General features: G+C 31.8%; 1 protein-coding gene across 1 annotated transcript in view; it reads left to right on the top strand.

The window, feature by feature from the left end:
• Positions 1-6,115: 6,115 nt before the first annotated feature.
• The window catches only part of LOC127721944 (protogenin-like), a 106,346-nt gene continuing 86,058 nt past the window's right edge, over positions 6,116-26,403 (top strand). The window contains exon 1 of the mRNA XM_052228791.1: positions 6,116-6,335. Within this exon, the coding sequence (XP_052084751.1) occupies positions 6,275-6,335 (61 nt within the window). The 5' untranslated portion in view covers positions 6,116-6,274. The remainder of the gene's footprint in view (positions 6,336-26,403) is intronic.

The raw sequence follows: 26,403 nt of genomic DNA, 5'->3' as shown, positions 1-26,403 counted from the left end.
TTATAACACAAATTCAACAATAAATTCATGCAAGCATTATAATATGAAACAAACAATACAAGTTAACAGCACTAAAACAAATTACACATTGTAGTACACACATTCGAAATTCACTATGTATAAGTCTATTAAAGTTTATAAGTCTATTCAACGTGAAGAAGGTGGGAGGCTGCATCACCAAACTGTACTGTTGTGATTTCCTGGTTGCGGTATCTAACCTTAAGCTCTTATAAATAATCTGTTGTTGATTTCGACATACTTTCGTTTTTGTGCCACTCTCTTCCCACCGGCTGCATACTGGACCATGGTCAGGGCGTTGAAAGCTTCCTCGTGTTTCAGTAGTTTTATGAGTTTAAAAATGTTTGGATGTGGGTGCTGGACATTTTTCTTCAGCTTGCTGTGCCATCCCTCTAGATGATATGTAGTCCTCGGTCCCTGTGTTGTGTAATGGTCTCAAAGGTGACTGTTCTGTTCGACCCAGTATGTTGCTACATAGTCCTTGTATGGAACCTGAATCCCTGTTTCTTGTGCTTTTCTCCAGATGCATTGTGTGTAGTGGAAAAAATAGCCTGTGTTGTCGTCTTTTAGCAGGAATAGGTCACCTTTGGTAGTACGTGCCCAAATACCATCTATGTTGATTTCATCAACAGTTTTTGGTAAAACTGGTAGGTTCTTCTTGCGTTTGTTGTACATGGAAATCTTGCAAGATGGGAAAGTTTGTTATAATATTATCTATCATCAATTTATTTGTTCGAATGACAATTTTTTAAGTTTACAAATTCAATGATTTTTTAATCTTACTTCTATTTATCTGACATATTCTTTATTTTTAAGTAATTCTTTGAAGAAGAAAAAACATTTTACAAATAAACAGTGTATTAAGTTTTTATTTTTTTTAAGATAATATTATACTTAAACAGTGTAAGAAATATGTTTTCTTTTAAAAAATACAGGTAAATCTTAGGTGAATTTTTAATTAACCTTGATTTTTATAAAAACAAATTATTTATCAAAACATCTATTGTTTTTTGCATGTGGGAATAGAAGGAATAGTGATGTTTAAAAAATGGGAATAGGAGGAAGACACCATACCAAGAATTAACTAGATTAACAGGAAGCCATACAAATAATTAACTAGACCAACACAATACCATACAAATAATCAACTAGATCAACAGTTTACCATACAAATAATTAACTAGATCAAATGAACATCATACCGATAATTAACTAGATCAACAGATCACCATACAAGTAATTACGTAGTTCAACATATTACCATTACCATTACAATTCGGTATTTGTTCAAAACTTTTAATGTTTCAACTTCGAAAGTCAAAAGTTGATATTGCACTCGAACATTACTGCCTCTCCTCCAATCTGAATGTATATATGAAGGTGTGGATGGGTTTACAGAATAGAGAACAATGAGCAAAAGAGCAAAAAATATAAAGAATAGAGAAAAATGGACAAAACAATAAAGGATAGAGACAAATGAGCTGCTAAAATATACAGAATAGAGAATAATGGGCAAAAAGTATAAAGAATAGAGAATAATGTCCTAAAAAATAAAGGATTCAGAAATGAAGTACCCCCATCCAGACCCTCATATATGTCTGATCGCAAATAATAAGTGAGGGTTGACACCTAAAAAGTGTATCCCCACCACAACCTCATGTGCCTATCCCATACCAGGAAAGTTCTCAGTAGATATCATAAGTAAATTGTTTATGTTCTTTCGGGAATTGTGTTTATGGCCGAGTGGACGATTCACATCTCATGATAGCGACTCGGTAGTTTATTTTTCTTGATTGGTGGTCATATAAAGAAGACCCTATACCAAGCCCTTCGTATTATTATGTGTGCACTATAATCTCTTTGGCAACCTTTCGAGCAGCCCCTAGTCATGCTTCAATGATTTTGAAAGTTTTACAATGTTCAAAGCTTACGTTGTTTTAGCTGTTTATTCAAGTTTATAGAAATATTCATCTATTGTTGAAGGTCCTATGTGTGTGTTTATATTATTCCAATCATGTCTTGTCGCTGGGATGAGTGACTCACATTTTCTTTTATTCATAGGAATAATTAAAAAAGTTATTTTTTCTTTGAATTAAATATTTCTTGAATATATACTTAGTATCAAACGCTAGACATAAATGTTTGTACCAGCCGACAAAGCAGCCAACAATGTGGTGGTATGACATAAATACTTCGCGGAAGTTCTTAAGAATGAAATTATATTCTTCTACATTTAGTTCAGTGCGCCAGCCGACAAAGCAGCCAACAATGTGGTGGTGGTATGACATAAATACTACACGGAAATTCTTAAGAATGAAATTATATTCTTCTACATTTAGGTCAGTGCAGTCCACAGAGAGTCATATAGAAAACATTCATATCATAACTATATCACAGCTTCAGGCCTCTTATCTGAACATTTGAATGTCCCTACTATGTATTGGTTACCTAGACTATACAAAAAACCTGTAAAATATCGTTTCATCTCGGCCTCTATTAAGTGTTCTACAACTAATCTTTCAGTGCTTTTACTAGTTCCTTGACTACTATCAAAGAACTTCAATAACTTTTGTAATAAAACATGTGAAAATAGTGGAATTAACTATTTTTGGAGTGTAAACAATTCTTGGAGTGTAAACAATTTTTCGGATGTCTTAGATAAGTTATGTGCTTTTGGAGGTCCTTTTGATTCTACTGACGATTTTGACTTTTCAGCTCTTTACTCTACACTTCCACACAATCTTATCAAAAGAAGGTTTTCCTATTTAATTAAATGGTCGTTTGACAAATCTGATTGCAAATATATTTGCTGCAACTTATTTACAGCCTTCTTCTCTAATGAGAAAGGTAAATATTCTAGATATACTTACTCGAAGTATGGTGAGATGATATTGAAGCTGTTAATTTTCTGACAACATTTATGTACATTTCGGCAATAGAGTGCATCGACAGGTTGTCCGTATTCCTATGGGCACTAATTGTGCCCCTTTAATAGAAGACTTGTTCTTGTTCTGTTACGAATCACAGTTTTTGGCCAAACTCAGTAAAGACCCGTCTAAATTTCATTTAATTGATAAATTCAACAACATTTATCGCTATCTTGGTGATATTTTTTCGTTAAATAATCAAGATTTTTCTAAATATACAGCCGAAATTTACCCAAAAGGAACTTACTTTAAATAAATCAAATATAAACGATAATAACTGTCCTTTTCTAGATTTAGATATTTCGGTTTTACACGGAAACACTCTAAACAAAAATTTACGACAAAAGGGACAATTTTCCTTTCCATATTGTTAATTTTCCTTTTTTTTGGATGGTGATGTTCCTTTGGCACCATCTTACGGTGTTTACATATCACAACTAGTTTGCTATGTCCGTTTCTGTAGTGACGTTTCTTATTTCAATGAACATAATCTATGTATTACTTGTAATTGTTAGTCAGGGATTTCGTTACCACAAATTACTCAAAAAACCTTTTACTAAATTCTTCCATAGATGCAAAGATTTGGTTTGAACGTTTGACTGAACCTGTAGAAAACTTATTTCGAACGGAATATCACATCCAAATTTTTACGGAGATTTTGTTTACAGAGACCGGATAAACTTATCGATCCTTTAAATAAACTGATTCTAAAAGTTTACCAATTTAACACCGTAATAAGATCTTTGAATATTGTTTTTATTGGTATTACTCTTGATTTTGATGCCCCACTTACGATTGTAGTAGGGGCATTATGTTTTCTGGTCTGTGCGTCCGTTCGTTCGTTCGTCCGTCCGGTCGTCCGTCCGTCTGTCCTGCTTCAGGTTTAAGTTTTTTGTCAAGGTAGTTTTTGATGAAGTTGAAGTCCAATCAACTTGAAACTTAGTACACATGTTCCTTATGATATGATCTTTCTAATTTTATTGCCAAATTAGAATTTTGACCCCAATTTCACGGTCCACTGAACATAGAAAATGATAGTGCGAGTGGGGCATCCGTGTACTACGGACCCATTCTTGTTTTATCATTAAATTGAAACCTCACTAATGTAATTGTTATATACATATACATATGCACATTCACGGTTCTACAACTGTCGATACTTATATTTTGGTATTACACAAGGTCATGTTTTTCTCTGACTGCTATTGACATCTTTATACTAAATCCATTGGAGGTTGGAGGTGTACTGATTGATATTTTAGTCTTAGATACATGATTTTTAAAATTTTTTATAAGTTGTAATTAGCTGTGAACTAGCTGTCAGTAACTGTGCATATAAGTACTCTCAGGACTGTACTTGGTGTCTTTTTTATTGTGGGGATGTATAAAGACCCCTGTAAATACCCTGTCATGTCCGGCCTGTGTTTTTTTACTTGTTTTTTCTGCTTTGTATAGACTTCATTTTTAACCCCGCCACATCCTGTATGTACCTGTTCCAAGTCAGGAGCCTGTAATTCAGTGGTTGTCGTTTGTTGCTGTATATCATATTTGTTTTTCATTCATTGTTTTGTACATAAATCAAGCCGTTAGTTTTCTTGTTTGAATTGTTTTACATTTGTCATTTCGGGTCTTTATAGCTGACTATGCGGTATGTGTTTTATTCGTTGTTGAAGGCCGTACGGTTACCTGTAACTATTAACTTCTATCTCATTTGGTCTCTGGTAGACAGTTGTTGTCTAATTGGCATTCATACCACATCTTCTTATTTTTATATAGAGTTAATTTTGAGACCGTATGAAAAAAGCGGTCAGTCAGAAAACTAATACAAAAAGTAACTCTAAGACAAAGAGTTCATTTTGAGACGGGTGAACAAGAAGTTATTATCAATATTGGACGCATGGGCCTAACAGTAGCGGGTCGGGGATTTCAAAGAGGAATCTTTGGAGCATACCAAAAAATATCGCCAAAAAAAGGAAGGGTTTTGCAGTCTAAAATCTGAAAAGTGCACATCAATTAACAATTTTTAGGACATAAGGGGAGCGAGCCACATTTGCCATCCCTGCCTTATATATGTATACTTTATAAATTGAGATGCATTGTCGATGCTGCGATATCATTTAGTTCACATCAGGAGTTGCAGGCAACGCCTCCGAAAAAGACAATGTAACAATAATGTTTGTCTCGCCTCCAGAAAAAAATTGTGACAGGCAAGACAAAAAAATTAAAGGTTTTTGCTAGATATTTCTATTTCAACACTGAACAAAAAATTGAATTCCATAGTAAGCTAGAATCATGGCCATCTTTGCTTTCAGTTAAATCAAATAATTGATGAGGGGTCATCGAATTCGTTTTGATATATGAATAAAAATATTTGTTGTGTTTGCATTGAAAAATAAGTTTTATATCTGTATAATGTATTGGATTTTCAGAATTCCTCATGAATTTATCATATAAGATTATTTTGATGACGCTTTCACCGACTTTATAAATGTGTATGTCCATCACGTCATTCAAACAAAAAATGATAAAAAAGTTAAACGGATTTTTTTCGTTTTTCTATAAATTAAGGCGGTTCGTCATGCTAAACTTCGGTTGTAATGCAATCATCCATTTACTCAGTGCTTTGGAAAAAAAACATTTAAAAATTTTTTTTTATAAATGTTTAAAATAGATGACTTCGATAGTGCGAAATTTCTGAACTTCATTTAGTACGTAGCATGCATGTATATGATAGATTTAGTCGGATAAAAGAAATTTTCAACTAAGTTTCTGCTCGATACTTGGATAAATTATACGTACTACACGCTCTGGAATAGAATTTTCAATTCATTCATAAATTCGCCATGTAAAGTTTGTTACATAATATTCATAGATTTATTTAAGAAGTATAAAATGATAAAATATCGACTTTTTAAAAATGTATTGAATTTCCATTTAAAATTTACACCTATTTGGAAAAAAACCCGATATTTTTCTAGACCCTCATTTTACTATAAATAGTTAAAAATTATCTTCTGCAAAACTTATACTTTGTAGTGCATAAATTATGTAATACAACACATAACATTATACGTTATTACAATAACTTTTCGCTTAAAACCTATGTCACTAATAAAAAACTGTCAGTATCACCAAGAAATAGTCATTTTGCGACAATTACTGATAAAATCTGCACCGTGCATCGATACTTAACCTATTTTCCATTCAGGAACTTGATTATGTAAAGTTTTGCACCGTATCACTGCTCGCTAGAGTTGAAAGGTTTCACCCGGGGCGAACACCTAAACCGTATTTTTTATGCTGGTCCTCATGATTTGGACAGTTTTGCCATGTTTTTCTCATTTGCCGCTGGATTATTTGCGGTAGTATATTTATTTATATTTGTACAAGGTAAGTACATTGTTATTTTTTATCTAACGCTTGAATAATGTTAATAATCTTGTGTTCAAGAGGAGTGACCTTTTAGAATTGCTGCACAAAATGGCGGCGTGCTTTTCAATAAGTTTGTATGCACAATCGTGACCCACTTCTTACATAACATTTGTTTTTTGTGGATTATCACAAGATAAAAGGGTCAGATATTGTTGACAGTTGTAAAATTGTAGTGCATTTGAATTATCAATGAAAACAGATCAAATAGAACACAAGATTTTTCAGCGATATTCAATCTTTTAATGAAATAAACAAGAAATTGTGTATTGGAGCACCTTGTTGTCAGATATATTTGACCTCAAATTGACCCAAGTTTTTGAAGATGATGGATTTCAATGTATTGCTTTTACATTTGTACATTCAGACAAAATCAACACATTGAGTAAATTTTAATTGCATAAGTGCACAATGTGTAACATATTGTTTCTTTGTTATTTTATGAAGTAAACAATGTGCAACATAGCATGTCATTTTTTTGAATAACAAATGTCTTTATGGGGTCTCAACTAAAGATTTAATACTGTATTTTACAAACCAAATAAATCATCATTTTTTCTTTATTTTATTTTTTTCAAATACTTCTTATAATACAATTATATTTGAATTGGGCTTATCATGCTTATTACATACATCTGTTATTTTAAACTCATTTTTTAAATTTTTTTCTTTAAATGAATAAATAGATCTATTATATAAATTTGCATTTTTGATATTATACTCTTTTAGAAAAAAAAAAAATTTTGTATTATACATGTAAGTGCATAATTCATGTAATTATTTATTCTTAAATTTCTTGGATTAATTGGCCAAAATATTTTTTTTCAATAAATAATGGACATTGTTTCTCTGATGGAGTTATTGTTGTTAGAGATTGATAGTCTGTTCAATAACTTTGTAACAAATAAAAAAAAAGCATGTAATATGATTATATATGTATTTTATTTTCAATAAATCATTATTTACATCTGCAGATAAAGTTGGATATTTCAAGGACTTATATAGATCCTTGGACATTTTCATACAAGTTTCTTTGACTTTTGGGTAATTTTTCAAAACACTTATCTATTTTAGGCATAGAAGGTAAATTTATTATGATTATTAAAGTTTATTAACTATAAAAATGAAGATTTAACGACTTGTGCATTTCCGTTGGTACCTGCTGGTTTGATCATCCATGATCCTTATACCATGTAAAACTATCAAAACTTGATTTATTTGACTACACACACGATAAGTTTGTCTGATTTTTGCATAGAAGTTGCACAATTTTAGGTTCAGTGTTTATGCACACTTTGAAATAAGCAGTGGCAAGGATTAAAGACAAAACCTGGTAAATGTACAATGTAAATGGTCCATCTGGCATTCAATTTAACATACTGCATACCAGCAGGGTTACACACCTGTAATTTGAATTGGAGAGGACTTGAAAAATAATTCAAATTCTAGAATAAAATATCTGTATTATTCCTGTTTCATGTTTATTCCATTTGTTTGTTTGTATTTTTCTTCAGACTCAAGTTAGAAAATTAAAACTTTTTATGTAAAAATACATTTGTAGGTACATACATTTGTTGATACATTCAGTATTATCAGTAAATATCTGTTATTTTTTAAAATGAAAATATATCGACTGAACCCACAATTCATTGTACTGAATGATGAGAATCTTTCGTATCTAACATGCTCAATGACATCCTGCACCTCCTGTTTTATTTACTGGGGACTTCCTTAGCAAATCTTTGCCACATCTACAAATTCATTATAGGGTAGGAATTTCATAGATTTGTAACTGCTCCACTCAAAATGCTAAGCACTGATTTTTAATTGACATTTCTACAGAATCTTTCTTACACATGTTACATGTACATGTATGTCTATCATGGTATATGATGCCCATTGTGGACTTCCATCTGAAATATCTTTGTGGTTTCCCTTTGGCATGTTTGGGTAACACAGCCCCAAGACTTCATATAATGCATAGGGTATGTTAGCCTTTGAATTATTTGGTCTGATAATCAAATAATCACTATAAAAACAGCCAAGTAATCACATAATCAAAGAACCCATGAGGAGGCTCACAAGTAATGTTGATCTTTAATTGGTTGTTTTTCTTTTGGAAAGCACCAACATTTGTAACCATGCAATAGATTTAGCCAAGAAGTAAAATATTCATATCTATTAACTTGCAACAAACAGGAAATGTTTTTTTCAAAGAACTTAATCTAAACCATGCAGTAATCGAACCAACAATTATCTCAAATATTTTCATATCTTCAAACCTTCAAACTAATGCCCTGATCTAACATACACTGACATACATGACATAGTCCATTTAAGTTGCAAATTGTCATAAAATATTTACTTAGTTACTGATAATCTTGATGTGATAATTAGTATTTGTTTAAAATCTGCTATTTATTACCAAATAGTTATAAGCCTTGCAAATTGTTTATCAATTTTATGGGGAAAGATATTGTATTTTCCTTTAAAAATCAATTTGGATATCCTGTAGATATTTTGATATTTAAGGTAACAAAAATTATCTCAAATTGATCTATAAAAAATAAATTGGCAGATTCAGAAGAATTAGGGTTGGAGTAATCCTTCTTTGGATTTTTTTGTATCTCATAAATGGGCCCTCTTCCCTTTTTATGAAGAAGCCCTGTCATTTGTAAAAGAAATTCAGGGTCCTTGCCCTGTCCATGCTATCTAATACTTCAACCAAATATCAATAAGACAATGAAAAAATATGGACGTTTATATAGTTTAACCTCCTGAAAATTAAAGGGCTGGTAGATCAGAATTTTTTGTCATAGTGTTGCATGCAATCTGGAAAATCTTGTGTTTTCAACAAGTCCAGTTCCAGTATGATACACTTTACTGGAACTACTACCATATTTGCATTTAATTGTCAATTATCAAATTCATGGTTGTGATTTTGAATCGCGCACATTGTCAGTTTTCCTACTTAAGGTCAGTGATTCTCTCTGGCTTAACTCCTGCTTCCTCCACCAATAAAAACTGACTGCCACAAAATAGCACAATAGTGCCGAAAGTGGCTTTAAACACCAATCAATCAATATCTGTTGGTGAAAGGGTTTAAAGGAATCTTGATAAATATATAAATTAAGGACCACTAAGTTTTCACTGGGACCACCAGATTTGTAGTACTTGTGGTCACTAAAAAAGATTTAGAGAATTCTGGGTCATTACAGTTGTTACATAGATATTATCCTTCTATGACAGTGTACTGATATACAGTTTTTATAGTCAAAATAAATTTGAACTTACTTGTGAAAATGTGAGATATGTTTTAAAAAAAAAAATCGTCATATTTTGTGTGTGAAAATTGTATATCCTATCCTTTTAAAGTATGGTAATGTATATTCAGATTTTTTAGCATAGAATATGATATTTTAGTCAGTGGGTAAATTAATAGAGCATTCAAATTTTTATATAATGTTTATGAAAAATATAAGGTGAAAATTTGTTAGATAACATGTCATCTAAAGGATTGCCTCGAGTCAGTTCTGTTTACATTAGTTTCTATATCAGCCTTCTGAAACTTAAGTCAAAAAGGTATTTTTGTCACTGTTATATAACCTGCATCTAAAATATATGTCAGTTTTCTTCAATATTTGAAAACAAATCTGAATTAAACAGTCTTCACACTGGCCCATCAGCCTAGGCTTTTAAAATTGCTTTCTGATAAGGCCTATAAAAATCATTTACTCCGGACTATAGGATCTAACTAAAATTTTTGTAAAATTAAGCTTGGGGAGTGTAGATTCAAATGTTTATGATGATTGACTGGAATTATACTACATGCACATGTAGAAACTGTAGAAAATAACTCAAATACCTGTATTTCCCCTAACACTTCTAACATCCTGAAAAAGGATTAGGATCTGTTACTGTACAGAAATAGTTTTATTTTTCAAAAAGTTTTGACTGGTTTGAATAGGGAAAACCGTCTTACATTGATATAACTTGTTTAAAAATGACAAAATCTCAGACTGTACGCCATTAAAAATCAAGATAGGTCATGTAGGTCAGGGTTAATAGCACAAACGCAAATATTTTTATGCCCAGTGCAGCTGAGGGGTCAGTAATTTTTACCTCTGACCGTAGGTCTCAAAATTAGTTTCCCTTCTCCTACTTTGCCTCAACCAAATGTTATAATCTTATACACAATGCTTATTACCACCTAACACATATCAAGATTTAATTTGGGTGATGTCACTTTCACCTTTTTCGTTTATTAGGTCTTAATGTAAAGTGGTGCTTTATTTTTTGCGTACATGTAGTTTAAATTTTGAGATTTCCATGGCCAAACCTGTTGTGACACTTTATTTTCATGTTTTCTTATTCAATGTCTTCGATCTTCCTAATTAATTTTTAATTTATGCAATTTCATTTCAATTGCAAAACTATTTAAAATATTCAATCCCGTGCGAAAATTTCCAAACTACTTTGTACAATATATACATACATTTATGTATACTGTAAATTCAGAAATTTGTGTGTGTATTTTATTTATTATTGGAATTGTTGAACAATAGTATTACAAACTCAGTAATTGCTTCATACAAATAACGCTATCAAAATTTATATTGCAAGTTTTCATTTTTGGTAAATCTGTTTTCTAACCAGCAATTTCTGAATTTAGAGTATTTTTTGTGTGTACAAGTTTATATTTACTGATACAAAATTGTAAAAGTTGAAAAATTTAAATCCATGTATTCAATCAAGATACTATTTGTCAGAATCACTAGAATGAGCACATGCAGGTACATTCAATGTCATGGCCATGATGGCAGCATACAGCTTAGAACTGCTATCTAAGCTTTTTGTAGAAGTAGTTCTGGAAAATCACTTCAAAGATAGTCAATTATCTTTATTCATTATGTCATGTAAATATCTTTAATTTCGATATATAAGCTACTATTATATACATGATGTACATGCATGTTGATTCCTCTTGGAGAAATACAAACCATTATTTACAATGAAAACAATCAAAATCACTGACATTTTCCATATGTTTTTTTCCGTTACAAAAGTCAGATTTTAAACAACTATGATAATAATTTATTTTTACATGTATTCACATTCATTGTCCTTGGAAATTCTTATTAATGAATGTCTCAGCGGGGGCTTACTGTTGTCTATGGATACATGTACATACAATTGCAATTTATACATTTTCATATAAGGATTGAGTCACTGTTTTAACATCATAACGCAATATATATGGGATGTTTTGAACTCTTTATTCGTATGTAGGTTATGTTTGATTTACATGTATGAAGTCAACATGTATGTATGTAAATGTGTTGAAAGTTTGCACTTTGATTAACTCCAGTAGAAATTGACTGTATAATCAGATAACAATATAATGCCTTGCAAATCAACAAACCCTTCCTGCTCCGGCCTAACATTAAATTACTCTCAATTTCCAGTGGCGGATCCAGGGGTGTAGAGGGCATAAATTGCCCCCTTTCACCAAACAAATAAAAAATGTCGTGTTTTTCACGATATATATATACATAGTATAAAATCGTCCAAAACAATTTTCACCGCACTGCTTGGCAGAATATATTCAATTATTGTGAATTATGCTCCTACTTTCTAAAATCCTGGATCTGCCACTGTATTCTATTGTCTAAAGGGACTCGTCAATCCTAAAAATGCATGAACTATTTGCCACTGAACATTAAACAAAGAAAAATTCATCTCTAGAGGCAATACTTGATAGAGTCTGATATAAAATGTAGTTGAGAACTGCAGTTAGAATAGGTTCATTAGGCATCACTTTTGAAGTTTGGTGTATCCCTGAAATTATAGGCTACTCCTAAAATAAGGGCCAGCTTTTTATCGAAGAATTTCAGTGTTGTATACATAAGGTTGGGGAGGGTATCAGAAATGTTTGCTTGAAATGGAGCTAAGGGTACTGAGGAAGCAGTTAATATCATAAAAATATTCACTTTACTTAGAGAAAAAAAAAGGTTCATAAAGTGTTGGGTCGTGCTGCACATGCATTGCTATAAAACCACCACACCATGGATCTATTCTTAAACTTAATTTTAGTATCTTAATCTTCATACTTCTGATGTTCTAAACAAAGTGTTAATGTCTAAGATAGTTAATGATTTCAAGGATATAAATATTCATGACCTTCTTTTATAAGAAACAGAAAAAATGGATATTGTCTTTTATATACCATGTACATGTATGTGTGCAATTCAATTGAAATATGGTATTAGTCTTAAACTTAGAAATTGAGATTTTTAACACAGTAAAACTGTTACTGTAAAGCACCTATCCATTATTTTAGGGGTTGTGACAATCTGTTTATACTAAGACATGTTTTTAAATGTCTTAAAATTCTGAAAAGATAACCTGTAAATCAATATTGTATCTTGTTTTGGAAACTTTTAATTTTCCCCCCCACCTTCCATTATTTCAGGGGTTGTGGAATAACCTGTTTATAGAAAAGGTTTTAAATGTCTTAAAATTCTGAAAAGATAACCTATAAATCATTATTGTATCTTGTTTTGAAACATTTAAGTACCTCCCCAACCCCCCACCCAACCCACCGATTGTTTCAGGGGTTGTGGTGTACCCGGTTTATAGACAGGTTTTAAATGTCTTAAAATTCTGTAAAGATAACCTGTAAATCATTATTGTATCTTGTTTTGAAACTTTTAAGTACCCCTGTAATAATAGCCTCAATACCACTGTTACTTGATTCCTCAGGTCACCTTTTTCTACATTAATTGAGCTGATGTTTCCAATGACTCAACCTTCGTGTGCCTTTCTCTTTTTTATATCCTGTCCTTTTAAATTAAAAGATAAAAGTATAGTGTTTACAAGATTGTGTGTAACCTGACGCAATCAATACATTAGCCTAAATTATCTTGTCAAATCCAAATAAATAGTCCTTTTCTCTTCTTAAGTCCTTGTGATAATTGCCTAGTAGATTGTTCATCTGTCATGCATATAATTCAAATGTATGTATGTTTTTGAACATAAAACCTGCAACTCTTTTCACAATAAAATCTTACTAGTAAAAATACTTGTAAGTTATGAACATTTAGGTATAACTTCAATCAATTTATCAATTTTAATCGTAAGACTTTTAGTGAAAAGAGTCACTGGAACCTATCAATGATTTTTATACTGACATTTTACATTAATGAGTAAGGTTTAACTTGTATGACAGCTGGAAGGACCTTTTTTGGGATGTTAGGATTAGGCCTTTATTTTTGTGGGAATTTGGGATTTACACTTATCAGGACTTGATTAATTTTTCGGAATCGGGGGAAAGAATGCTTTATTTTTTGGGGAATTGGTGAAGACACCCCCTCCTACTGCCCCTCTTGTATTGAAAAATTGGTTAACCAGTTTTTTCAACTGTTGTTTTGATTAGCACCATGTATGTAAAACATGTTGTCTTTTAAAGTGCCCATGGTTGAAGTAGAAATTAAAAGATAAGCTTGTGTGGCTGTTGTGGTGTTCTTTAGACTTATATTGAATGATATACCTGTGCAGGAAGTCTGGGAGTGTTGTGAGGGATGTCTAATTAACTCTTGATTGGTTATTATCTGAGGATGTTTGGGTAGCCGGAAGGTTTCAAGTCTTATTTAGGTAGCCTCAAAGTCTTTTGGGTAGTCTGAAAGTTTTAATGTTGGGAGCTTCCAAGTTTTCTTTGTTAAATCTTCAAGCCTTATGTGGGTAATATGAAAGTTTTAATGATGGTAGCTTCCAAGTTTTCTTTGTTAAATCTTCAAGCCTTATGTGGGTAATCTGAAAGTTTTAATGATGGTAGCTTCCAAGTTTTCTTTGTTAAATCTTCAAGCCTTATGTGGGTTATCTGAAAGTTTAAATGATGGTAGCTTCCAAGTTTTCTTTATTAAATCTTCAAGCCTTATGTGGGTAATCTGAAAGTTTTAATGATGGTAGCTTCCAAGTTTACTTTGTTAAATCTTCAAGCCTTATGTGGGTAATCTGAAAGTTTTAAAGATGGTTGCTTCCAAATTTTCTTTGTTAAATCTTCAAGCCTTATGTGGGTAATCTGAAAGTTTTAATGATGGTAGCTTCCAAGTTTTCTTTGTTAAATCTTCAAGCCTTATGTGGGTAATCTGAAAGTTTTAATGATGGTAGCTTCCAAGTTTTCTTTGTTAAATCTTCAAGCCTTATGTGGGTAATCTGAAAGTTTTAATGTTGGGAATACTCTTCAAAGTATTCTTTGTTAAATCTTCAAGCCTTATGTGGGTAATCTGAAAGTTTTAATGATGGTAGCTTCCAAGTTTTCTTTGTTAAATCTTCAAGCCTTATGTGGGTAATCTGAAAGTTTTAATGATGGTAGCTTCCAAGTTTTGTTTGTTAAATCTTCAAGCCTCAATATGTGGGTAATCTGAAAGTTTTAATGATGGTAGCTTCCAAGTTTTGTTTGTTAAATCTTCAAGCCTTATGTGGGTAATCTGAAAGTTTTAATGTTGGGAATACTCTTCAAAGTATTCTTTGTTAAGTCTTCAAGTCTTATGTGGGTAACCTAGAAGTTGTATGTTGGCAGCCTCAAAGTCTTATGTGGGTAATATAATCTGCAAGTCTTGTATTAGGATTATATGAACATCTTATTTGTAGTCTGAAAGTCCCATGTCTTGAAGTCTTGAAGTCTAATTTGTGAAGTCTTGGTAGCCTCAAAGTCTTAATTTGGTAGTCTGAAAGACATATTTTGGTACCTGGTTGTATGAAAGTCATTTTTGGGTAGTCTTGAAAGAAGTTAAATGGTTAGCTTCTACCTACATGTATGTCTAATATTTTGGATGTCTAAAAGTCCAAGTTATTAATTCTAAAAGTCTTATTTGGGTAGCGTGAAAGTCTCATACAGGTTCCCTGTAGTCTCAAATTTTAAAAGGGTAGTCAAAAGCCGTAAAATGGGCAACCTGAAAGTCTTTAGTTATCTATGTACCTTGAAAATCTAATTTGAAGAATCTGAAAGTCATTATGCACAAAAATAGGCCATTTCTCGAATCATGTCTTTCACTGGAAAATATCGTCAATTTCGCACGCCTTTATGATGTCATTTACCAGGTAATTTATATTCCGTAAGTACATAATCATAATTCCCATACAACTGAAAGAAGGGTGACCAACTTAGTAGATTTTAATTTCCCAAATATTTTGTGCAGTATAAGATCAAACTTTTTCACCTGTTCGCTCAATATGTGTTGGAAGTGACAATGCCTACATTTTTGTCAAGCGTTGATGGAAGTCACATGACAGATTCAACTAACTACCGTATCCTGGAATTGACGTATTTATCCTCAAATATGGAGTCACTGGATCAGTTGGGTCAAAATTGAGTGTGATAATCCTCAGAGGACAACTTTTACTGAATGAGTCAATAACTTTAATTGAATATTGGAATGAGTTATGATATAACAGTCTAAGGGGAGACAACTCTTTAAAGAAAAGGGGTTGGTTAAATGGAATGAAATATGTAATAATAAACACATGTATAAATTTATGATAAAGATTTCAATATCATGATTATGGGTGATACATTGTTTCCTAGGAAAAAGTTCATTTGGTATTGCTCAATACCAAAAGTCTAATAGATATCAAATCAGAAAAGGGCATGATGGAGATGTGACCTTTGTTTAATACAATGACATATCATTATAAAAGGAAATATATAAAATTAGAAATATAATTTAAATCATGCCAGAATCTAGCAATGGCCACTGGGTGCATAATACCTTTGAGGACTCAAGTGCATCCTTGAACTTGAGAGTCCTCAAAGGTATTATGCACCCAGTGGCCATTGCTAGATTCTGGCATGATTTAAATTATATTTCTAATTTTATATCAAACTCAGCAGCAAATCCCAGGATTTAAAAAAAAGGGGGGGAGGGGGCCCTGAGCAAGACAACGTTCATGTAAGACTTGTAAAATATCTATGCATTAACTATAAATCTCAAAAAAGGGGGACTGGGCCTCATTGGCCCTTAAATTGGCCTCCGTAAATGGTGAGAGGAGATTGATCGTTTTGTACCTTTTATTGGTATTGTTTACCAGGAAGTAAAAACACATGCTACATCAAAGCTATTTTTTTCTCAAAAATAAGTTTAACAATAAGCAGCTGTTAACAAAATCAATATTTATACATTTCATGGAATTATGAAAAGGATTATTTTGATTTCATGTAGACCAGTATTTGACCTTAAATTTCACGGAAATTTGTAATTTTGGTATAAGATTTCCCTGTATCCCGAGTCTTTGACCTTAAATTTAACTGAAATTTGTACTTTCGGTCCAAGATTTTCCTGTATCCTTGGGTATTTGAATCAAAAGTAAACAATGAAATAATTTCAACGAAGAGTAACATTAATTGTAACTTCACAATACAAGCACTTTACAGTGTTTTCTTGGTTCCTTCTTGCTAGAAAGCTGGAACTTATATATATCGCCATGCCCTCTTTAAACCTTATACTCATGGGTATTCTAATGGGCTGTCACAATTCCATTTTCATAACAGTTTAAAAATTTAATTCCAGGAATGGGTTACTTAAATGGGTTTCCTGTTACGTAAATGTTTCTTAAAGTATGTTAATTATTAATCCCTTTATTTGTGTTGGAGAATTGTAATGTAATTTGGTGATCACTGATGGTTTTGTGTCAGCTAGCAAATTTAAAAAAAATAGAATATTGGAAGCTAGGGAAATCAGTGACGTAAACGCATGAGGCCAAATAAATATAAGTTCTGTTGCTCTGAGTCCCTGCATACCCTTACTTTTCTTGCCTTCCTTGACGTTTTTTAATATTGAAATTTTAGTTAGGCTCTGTTAAAGTTCAATATGTTTTCCTATGTAGTCCATGTAAAGTATTTGGAAAAATAAAATTATTTTATTTGGTAAAAGTTGGTTACTTGTAGCCGCCTACAAATGTACCCTATTTTTTTCTTCCAGGAGGCTGAAAAACAAGTATATATATATTTTTTAGCCTAAACCGATTACCAAATTAAAAATGCATGTTGATAAATGGATGATGAATTGAACGCATAGAATCAAAATCTATTGTTTTAATTCATTAAGATTTTAACATATTGGAGACAAATTTATTATTTTTATGATGGATATAAAAATCATAATATGAATGTTTATGACTATAATGTAATACTTCAAGTGTGAAATTCACCATATAACTATTTGAATAGATTAGTTGGAGGTACTATAAAATATGATAATAAAACTATTGATTTAATAAAACTCTTTTGAAAAGAAATAATGGGGAACATTTTCTCTAAAGTAGGGGATAATTCTTGTTGTACAATTGTCATTAATTGTTGCACCTGATCCAACCATGAAAAACTTATTTTTATGTAAAGTTCTAGCCAGCAGACCAAACAACCCATGCTTGTCAAATACCAGGGCCTGTAAGAATTCCTATAATAGATTTTATACAAAATTCTCCAAAAAATGAGCATCAGTGGCTTGATGGCTACATAAGTTTATCACAAGACTCAGTCAGATGTTTTATGCATGAGGAAACTTCAAAAATGTTGTGCCATATTTTATTCATCCAGTATTTCTCCATCAGTCAGCAACTCATTATTATTTGAACCAAATTAATTTCTCTAATCATTGTGATGTATTGATATTTAACAGCTTGCTGAAAAATTACAAAAATTCAAACAAAATGGCATGAACCATAACGTAATAATCTCTTAGGAGGAGTGAACTTTTTTCTTTCAGTAAAACAACATAAATGATTATTTAACAAGACAAAAATAATATGTTCATGTATTTTAATATATACAGTCAGGAGGGGTTCAGAGGAATTCCCTTCTTAAAGAAAAAATAGTACTGACTTTTAAAAGTCAAGATTTTGATTCAAGTTTAAATGTTAAAGTCAGACCTTCATGACCCAAATAACCCCCATCAGAGACATCTTGTCTCATCTGCCTGTCTGTATCATGTGTATTATTTTATCATTGTTTTACCTTTTTTGACACATTGATTTTGTTTTTGAATGTTCCAATGTTGTTGTGAAAAAGCCTCAAAATTTTGCATGATAGCTTAATGTGAATATAAGGAGATATGGAAATTCTTAAGTCAAGTCGAGAAGGCTTAAAGACAGCTTAGCGGCTACAAAAAAAAAACAACATTTAGAGGTCTTTTTTTTTTGGTCTTCAACAATAGACAGAACTGTTGATCTATATAATACAGTTGTTATATATGTCAAGCTGCAATAAATACCTGCATGCTAAGAGGGTCTGGATGGGGGATCCGTCAATTCTGGATTCTTTAATCTTTTAGGCAATTTTTCTCTATGTAAGAAATAATTCTTTCATGCCTGTCCATGATGCTCTATGCTCATTTTAACATGGGTAGGCATTATATTTGTCAATATCTGTATACCGAGCTTTATCGAGGTGTAAAATGTTGACAAATATAATGCCTACCCATGTTAAAATGAGCATAGAGCATGGTATGATAGAATTATTTCGATTCTAATAGGAAAATTTAGATCTTTTGTACTTCGAAGCGGACCTATAAGACACGTTCGAAACTCAGCCATTTTGATTTTATGAAGCCAAAACGTTATAGAAAATCAACCGTTTAACGATAAAGAATGAACAGATACATGTAAACTTACTTTTAGAATGATTTTATTTAATTTCCTAGTGAGCAACCCCAACACAAATGTCCGTTTTGTTCTCCGCCATTGTTCAAAATACAACTGACATTGCAATTTCAATTGTGACTTCAATCACGTGCAGGCATGTTCTATTGCAATTAGAACATGGCTTTGTTTGGAAAGCAAAAGAAGAACGTCATAATAGAATCTTTAATCTTTTTGCCCATTATTTTCTATTCTTTATATTTTAGCACCTCATTATTCTCTATTCTTTATTTTTTTTCCTCCATTTTTCTCTATTCTTTATATATTTTGCCTATTATTTCTCTATTCTGTAAATCCCCATCCACACCCTCTGCTAACCCTAATGATTTCACCCTGAGCCTCCAGAACTTCCTGATTCAGAGGTTTGTAATTCTCCAGAATTAGCTTATTTCTAAGTAAAATATCAATGTATTGATAGAAAATTGTTAAAGCCTAATTGTTGTAGGAGTAATCTATAGCTACCTGTCCTTTTTTTATTCCTCAAAATGCCCGTTTAAAGTTTGTATAGACACTTTTGGGAGTGAATCAGAACAAAATTGCAGATGGACCCAAATATTCTCAAGGTAAAACATTTGAGACCCCCCCCCCCTATTTAAAAAAAAACTGCCAACCTACCCTATTTTCTTAAGGAGGAAGCCACTAGACACAAACAGTTTTTTGTTAAGGCAGAAAGCATCTACTAAGAAGCAATTAGTTATAAACGTATATTATCTAGAAATACCTTTAGATGCCTTTGAAATACTTAAGAACTGCTTTGCCATAGTTCCACTTATTATTTCTTAGTAAAAATGTAACAGAAGCTTGGAAGATCTGCCATAGACAGCAAACTTCAGAAAGGACATAAAAATTAAGATAATCTCTTTATCTGCCAGTCCAACAAACATTACCAAATTGACCATGCAAATCCTAGCATGTCTCATCAAACAATTGTAAGACATGGTAGAAATGGCTTTTTTATGACGTCAAATATGCATTTATTGTGTGACATGTGATGGTTCCATTGCAATCACGAAAATCTATGCATGTTTCATTATGTTAAATCTGCATTTATTGTGACACTATTAATTTATTGTTTAAGTTTTGTATTACTGATCAATGTATAAATGTAAACCAAATAAATAAATAATTGAGTGAAAAATTAGACAAAATAAGATAAACAAATGTCAATTGGTGCATTTTCTAAATTTTGCAAGTTACATTTTGATGATATAACACTCCAGTATGTGTTCCTGATCAAAAAAAGGAAGGGGGTTCCAGGAGGAAGTGTGGAGGGGGTGTTATTCCTGTAAATTAAAAATGTATATATACCTGATATCTATATCGTGAAAAAAATGACATTTAAAATTTTTTGGTGATAAGGCATGGGGGTGGTGGTATTCCCTCAACGTCCCCCTAGATCTACTCAACCACTGAAAGTTGACTCCCATTAATTCAATAATTTTTGGTTGAACACCCTTTAAGTTGACGTATTTTTTGCTAAACCTTAAAATCTAGGTATTTTTGGTTAATCATACTGTAACTTATATCCGTGAGTAAGGAGTTTATATCTCAAACCATTCATTCCAGTAAATCCTTGGAATCAAGCTGTCCATAAACAATACGGTGTTACCAAAAATCTATAACTATCTATTTATGCTATGCACAACGAACTAACTTAAATATTTACACTGGCTCTATGCAGATATAAAGTAATAACAAACAATTACAGATATAAAAAAATTACCAGCCTATCCTCAGGATGGGTCCGTTGGTCACTACAAGATACTGCGGGCTGGTACTGTCTGTCCTCACAAGTGGGACAGTCTGTCACTATCAGACAGTGCGGGCTGTTGCAGTCTGTTCTCCAATAGGGACAGTCTGTCACTATCAAACTATCAAGTTGAATACCAATCCAACCTCTACATTTAATTTGTACTCAGTACAAAGTGTCATTTCAATATTGCTCTTTCCCTACTAATATCTGATCAACAAAACTCTGTTGGTTTACTAAGTCTTTAAGTCTTCTTCTTTATATGATCATTGGTTGTACAATTACAGGGTTCTCACTAAGACAAGTCCATGAGTCCTTGACTCATGAAAATCTGTCTGGACTCACCATGTTTAAAACTGGTGAGTCCAAAAATGCATCAAGATTGAAATATTTTGTATAAACTGAACACACATATCATTTTATAGCAAAAATTTTAAAAGTAATCTGAATTTGATCTATTAGGTCATGGAGACTAATATAATAAATTATATTGCAATAAAATATCTTCTTCTTACTGTTGGACTCATCATGACCAAAAATGATGAGTCCGTGGACTCGCCTTCAAAAATCCTTAGTGAGAACCGGGCTGCAGTTATAGCACATTGACCCACTTGTACTCCAATGGTGTTTCTTATCCTCTTATATACCCTTGGTCTAATACATTATTTTTTAGATAGAGATGTTCTCTTGTGAACACCCCTATTCTTCTGATCTGTAGCATAATGTGCAATAAACATTACAGTACCCTTCAAGAAGTATTTCTGTTGATTTAGTACCATCAGAGCCTAGGTATTTGTGGTTAAACACCCTAAAATTATAGGTATTAGTGGTTAAACACCCTTAAAATAGGTATTTGTGGTTAAACACCTTTAAATTCTAGGTATATGTGGTTAAACACCTTTAAATTCTAGGTATATGTGGTTTAACACCTTTAAATTCTAGGTATATGTGGTTAAACACCTTTTAATTCTAGGTATATGTTGTTAAACAACTTTAAATTCTAGGTATTTTTGATTAAGTACCCTTATAGTCTAGAAATGTTTGGTTAAGCACCCTTAAAGTATAGACATTTTTGGTCAAACACCCTTAAACTGAAAGGCTAGATATTTTTGGTTTAGCACTGTTAAGAATTATTTTATCTACACTACTGTAAATTTAGAAATTATTGCGTGCATTTATTATTGAGATTTTTGAAGAATGGGCAAAAATGCAAAACTATTTATTGCGATTTCAAGAAAATCTGCATACTGATTGTAATTGTATCAGATATCTGAATGCGAGTTCTGATTATTGCGATACTCATTATTTGCAATAATAAAAACCTCACAATAATTTCTGAATTTACTTATTTTTCTACCAGTTGGCAGGAAGCAAGTATATATAAATATTTTTTTATCTTAACTGGTAGGGAAATTCTCCTTTGCAGAGAAAGATTTTTCTTCTCTATGACTATAAATGCAGAAAAAAGAGCATGCAGCTGGTTAAATCTAAATTTTCTGTAGTAATGTCATATGGGTGTTGACTTTGAGACTCTGTAGATAAAAGTTTCTTTTTCCTTTGTTTCCCCATCATAATTCAGGCTCTGTCATATGTAATTTGGATCAAACCACATCAGAGAGTAATAAACTTGGGCATGGTACCAGGTTTTTCTCTGCACCTTTAACAAACACAATGAACTTTGAAGGTAATTTTAACTGACAACTTAATTTTAAAATGACTGTGTAGTCTTTTAATGTGCATCATAAAAACCAGGTGATTGCGACCTTGGATAACCTCCCCTAGATCTTACCTGTTCTCAGGTAAAACAGAGCAATTTCTTATCTGCAACCACCATGAGAGATCAATATATTCTTTGCATCTTGTGAAACTTTATATCATGATAAAAGGTTTGAAGGTCGAAAAGGTCATGTCATGAGATCAGTTTGAATTATTGTTTATCAAAACTGCATGGGAACTCTTTTGAACTTAACTATTGCTGGTAAAACATAATGTCAATATTTTGACCTTTTAAAACTGTGGACTTCTTGACATACTAAAATTAAAAGCTTAGAGATAGCCTAGGAGATTATCTGTATTGAGGGTAGTGAAGAGGTTCCTTTGGAATGATGTGCATCTTGGTTACACAATGGGTATAGGAAAATGATAATAAATTCCTGATCAGACATGGAAAGATAATCTTGATCCATTGCAACTAATATGGGGTTTTCTCATTGTTAAAGGCAGTATGGTTGCCTATAATTGCTTACATCCACTTCATTTGAACTTTGGTGGATAGTTGTCTCATTGGCAATCATACCACATCTCCTTATTCTTATAATGATGGTAATAAGGCAAGTTTCATGGTCACAAGTGACAAGTGAATACTCCTAAATTAAGTTTTCTTGCCTTTTTTTAAATGAAGAAACTATGAGGCACCACCAACCTTTGATTTATTATGGGGTGGGGCATGCTTTATTTTTGATAAATTGTTTGATCCTAAATTTCTTGATAAAGAATTAAAAGGGAAGTGAAAAAAGGTTGTTTCTATTAAAAATTTGTAAAAAAAGGAAACATTGTTTAAAAAAATTATTGAAAAAAATTAAGTTTATTTGATTATAGTCGGGACAAAATATTTCCACCCACCCCTAAAAAAATGAATTGTTGGTGCCTTTTTATCGAAGATTACCTTTTTGACAAGCAGGTAAGTATAATTTCAATGCCTCTGTTGTCTGGGTAGTGACTTCATCCTTGTTTAACCCAACATTTAACCACATCAATCATCTGTATCTTTTACATTGGTTTAAAAACAAAATGTTCAGTTATAATATCTTTGACTGAACTTTTGCAGTTTTTTGTTGCTCTAGTTCTTAAAAGTCACCACTGCGGAAAGTGGACCAGTTAACTGTATAGTTTACAATACCTAATTAACTTTTTTATATTGCACATTTTATTTTTTTCTGCATTAGGCCTTATCATTTCATTTTTAACCAGAAATACATTTGTTACATATAGTGAGAGAAAAAAAATAATTTTAAAGAAATTTGCCTACTTGGCACTCTTTTCGAAATATTTGATGATAATCTAGAAATATTTTACTACGTTCTAAATTAAAATTTTGATTAGATGTTGTCTTAAATCAGGAACTCAGGTTAGAAATAATGTTTATCATTTGAAAATGTGTCACAAATAACCATGTAAATATGTGTCATTTTACACCTTTAAGGGGTATACATATATATATCTTATTTAAAGTTGCCTTCCTTCTTTACAATTTTGTTTTGATTTACTAACATCACACTCACTGTAACCCAAATTGCACAGAGCACCCAATTTGCACCAAATTTGTGAAAAAGCTGCAGCAATCTCATGCAGGTTTTCTTGGAGACTATACAATATATTTTATTTTTATATTTTGCCACTATGCACATCCTTCAACGTAGCTAAATAAATTTAAATTTACAAAAAACAGTTACATTATATATCAACAGTTGATTTAGTATTGACTGAAAATAGTAAAATCTATGGAAATGCACAAAAGTCAGCTTTTAAAAATGAGCAATTAAAATATGTCACAGACATCCATTTCTTACAAAATGCACATAGTAAACATGAACGCTCATGACTTGTCAAATTGTTCTAAAAATCTGTTAATGATTACGGATGTGAAGTTATGCAAGATTGCAATTTAGGTACTCCTCAATACAGAATCTTGGGTCTTTTGGTGATCAGTTCAAACTGATTTTTTCCATAATTCAGTATGGATTCAAAACTGTGGAACTATAAATATGGATAATGATCTACAAAATACAGAATGGAAACTTAACTGTGTCTGTTTCTAAAATAAACATAGCATGTGAAAAACTGTCAAAGCAGGTGCAATTTGGGTACCCTCACAATATACATCATGTAAACAAATTTATCTTGAATTAAGAAATTTGAACAGAAAATAATGCAAAATGTACAAATAATACATGTATATATACATGTAAACTTTACCATATAAATATATGTCATGTTAGACGTTCAAGGGCATGTACGAGGGTCTGGATGGGGTTTACAGAATAGAGAATAATGGCCAAAATGTGCAGATTAAAGGGCAAAAAAAATGAATAAGAGAATAGAGAAAAAATAGGGCAAAAAAAATTAGGAATAGAGAATAATGGGGTGCTTAAATATAAAGAATAGAGAATAAATGTGCCAAAAATATAAAGAATAGCGAAAAATGGACTAAAAAGTTATAGACTACAGAAACGAAGGATCTCATTCAAAACCTCATATATTTTTATTTGAATTTGCCTTCTTCCTCCCATAAAAATGCTTTATTATATTTGAGTAATGGTATTTGTATCTTAAAGTTTCAAAATTGGCTTAAATTGGATCAATTAGGTTTTTTAAAATGTCCTGAATTAGGAACGCTAAACAAAAATGATGAATGACTCTCACAAATGTATGTCACATTATACCTTGAAGGGCATGCATAAAAGATCTTTTTAAATCTATGTTGAGATTCAATGTGTATGCGTAGTTTGTTAATGGGCTAAGATTTGATATTTATAACATGTAGATCAACTTACACTGACTAGAGATAAGAATTTCTTCTACTCCTGACATTCAAGTTTTTACCTGTAATCAACAGGTTATTAAGTCAATGTAACAGGTGTCAGAATCACAATTTATATACTTAATTTATTCTCAAATGTTATTTAACTTTTTAAAAAAAAAAATTTATAGGTCACCAAAATCCTGGTAACGAAAGTTTTCTAATTTAAATTTCTAATTAAATCCTTTATATGCTTTTTTTACTATAATTTATATTAACCTTAGACCAGAAAAAGAAGACAAGCTGCCTGTCATATTGTTTTTTTTCCATTTCTTTTATCTAATTGCGTCATTGGTTTTCTCTTGAATTTTATTATCCTGGCGATGGAGAGTTGTCTAATTGGCACTTATACCACATCTTCTTATATCTATTTACTTATTATATTTGGTCTAAGTTTTGCTTATTGTTTAATATAAATAGGAAGATGTGGTATGAGTGCCAATGAGACAACTCTCCATCCAAGTCACAATGTATAAAAAGTTAACAATTATAGGTCAAAGTACGGCCTTCGACACGGAGCCTTTGCTCACATGGAACAGCAAGCTATAAAGGGCCCCAAAATGACTTGTATAAAACAATTCAAACAGGAAAACTAACAGTCTAATCTGTATAAAACACTAGAAACGAGTTTAAGATGATAAGATGACCTAACGTTGTTTGCATCAGTGTCCTTTGGTCTTTGGTAAAATTTAAGTTGTCTCATTATCAATCATACCTTATCTCATTTTATTGTCCATGTGCCAAATATCCTATACAATACACATGTAGGAATAAATGAAAAAAAGGGGGGGGGGGGATGGGGGGTGAAACTAGGCATTGTTAGGAGTTTGACCTGTTAAAAGTCTATGCATTTACCATATATGTAGCTCCATAAAGGAGGGGGAACAGGCCACCTCTAATGTCATATTGAAGAGATCAAAATTTTTAGCAGAAAGTCTGTTTATCTTTCATCTAGTCCCAAATATATTTCTTTACCTTTAGAATGAAAAAAACTATTGTTTGTG

Source organism: Mytilus californianus, unplaced genomic scaffold, assembly GCF_021869535.1.
Source record: "Mytilus californianus isolate M0D057914Y unplaced genomic scaffold, xbMytCali1.0.p SCAF_12, whole genome shotgun sequence".
Lineage (NCBI taxonomy): Eukaryota > Metazoa > Mollusca > Bivalvia > Mytilida > Mytilidae > Mytilus > Mytilus californianus.
The sequence above is the reverse complement of the archived record's forward strand: the minus strand, read 5'-3'. Positions and strand labels throughout refer to the sequence as shown.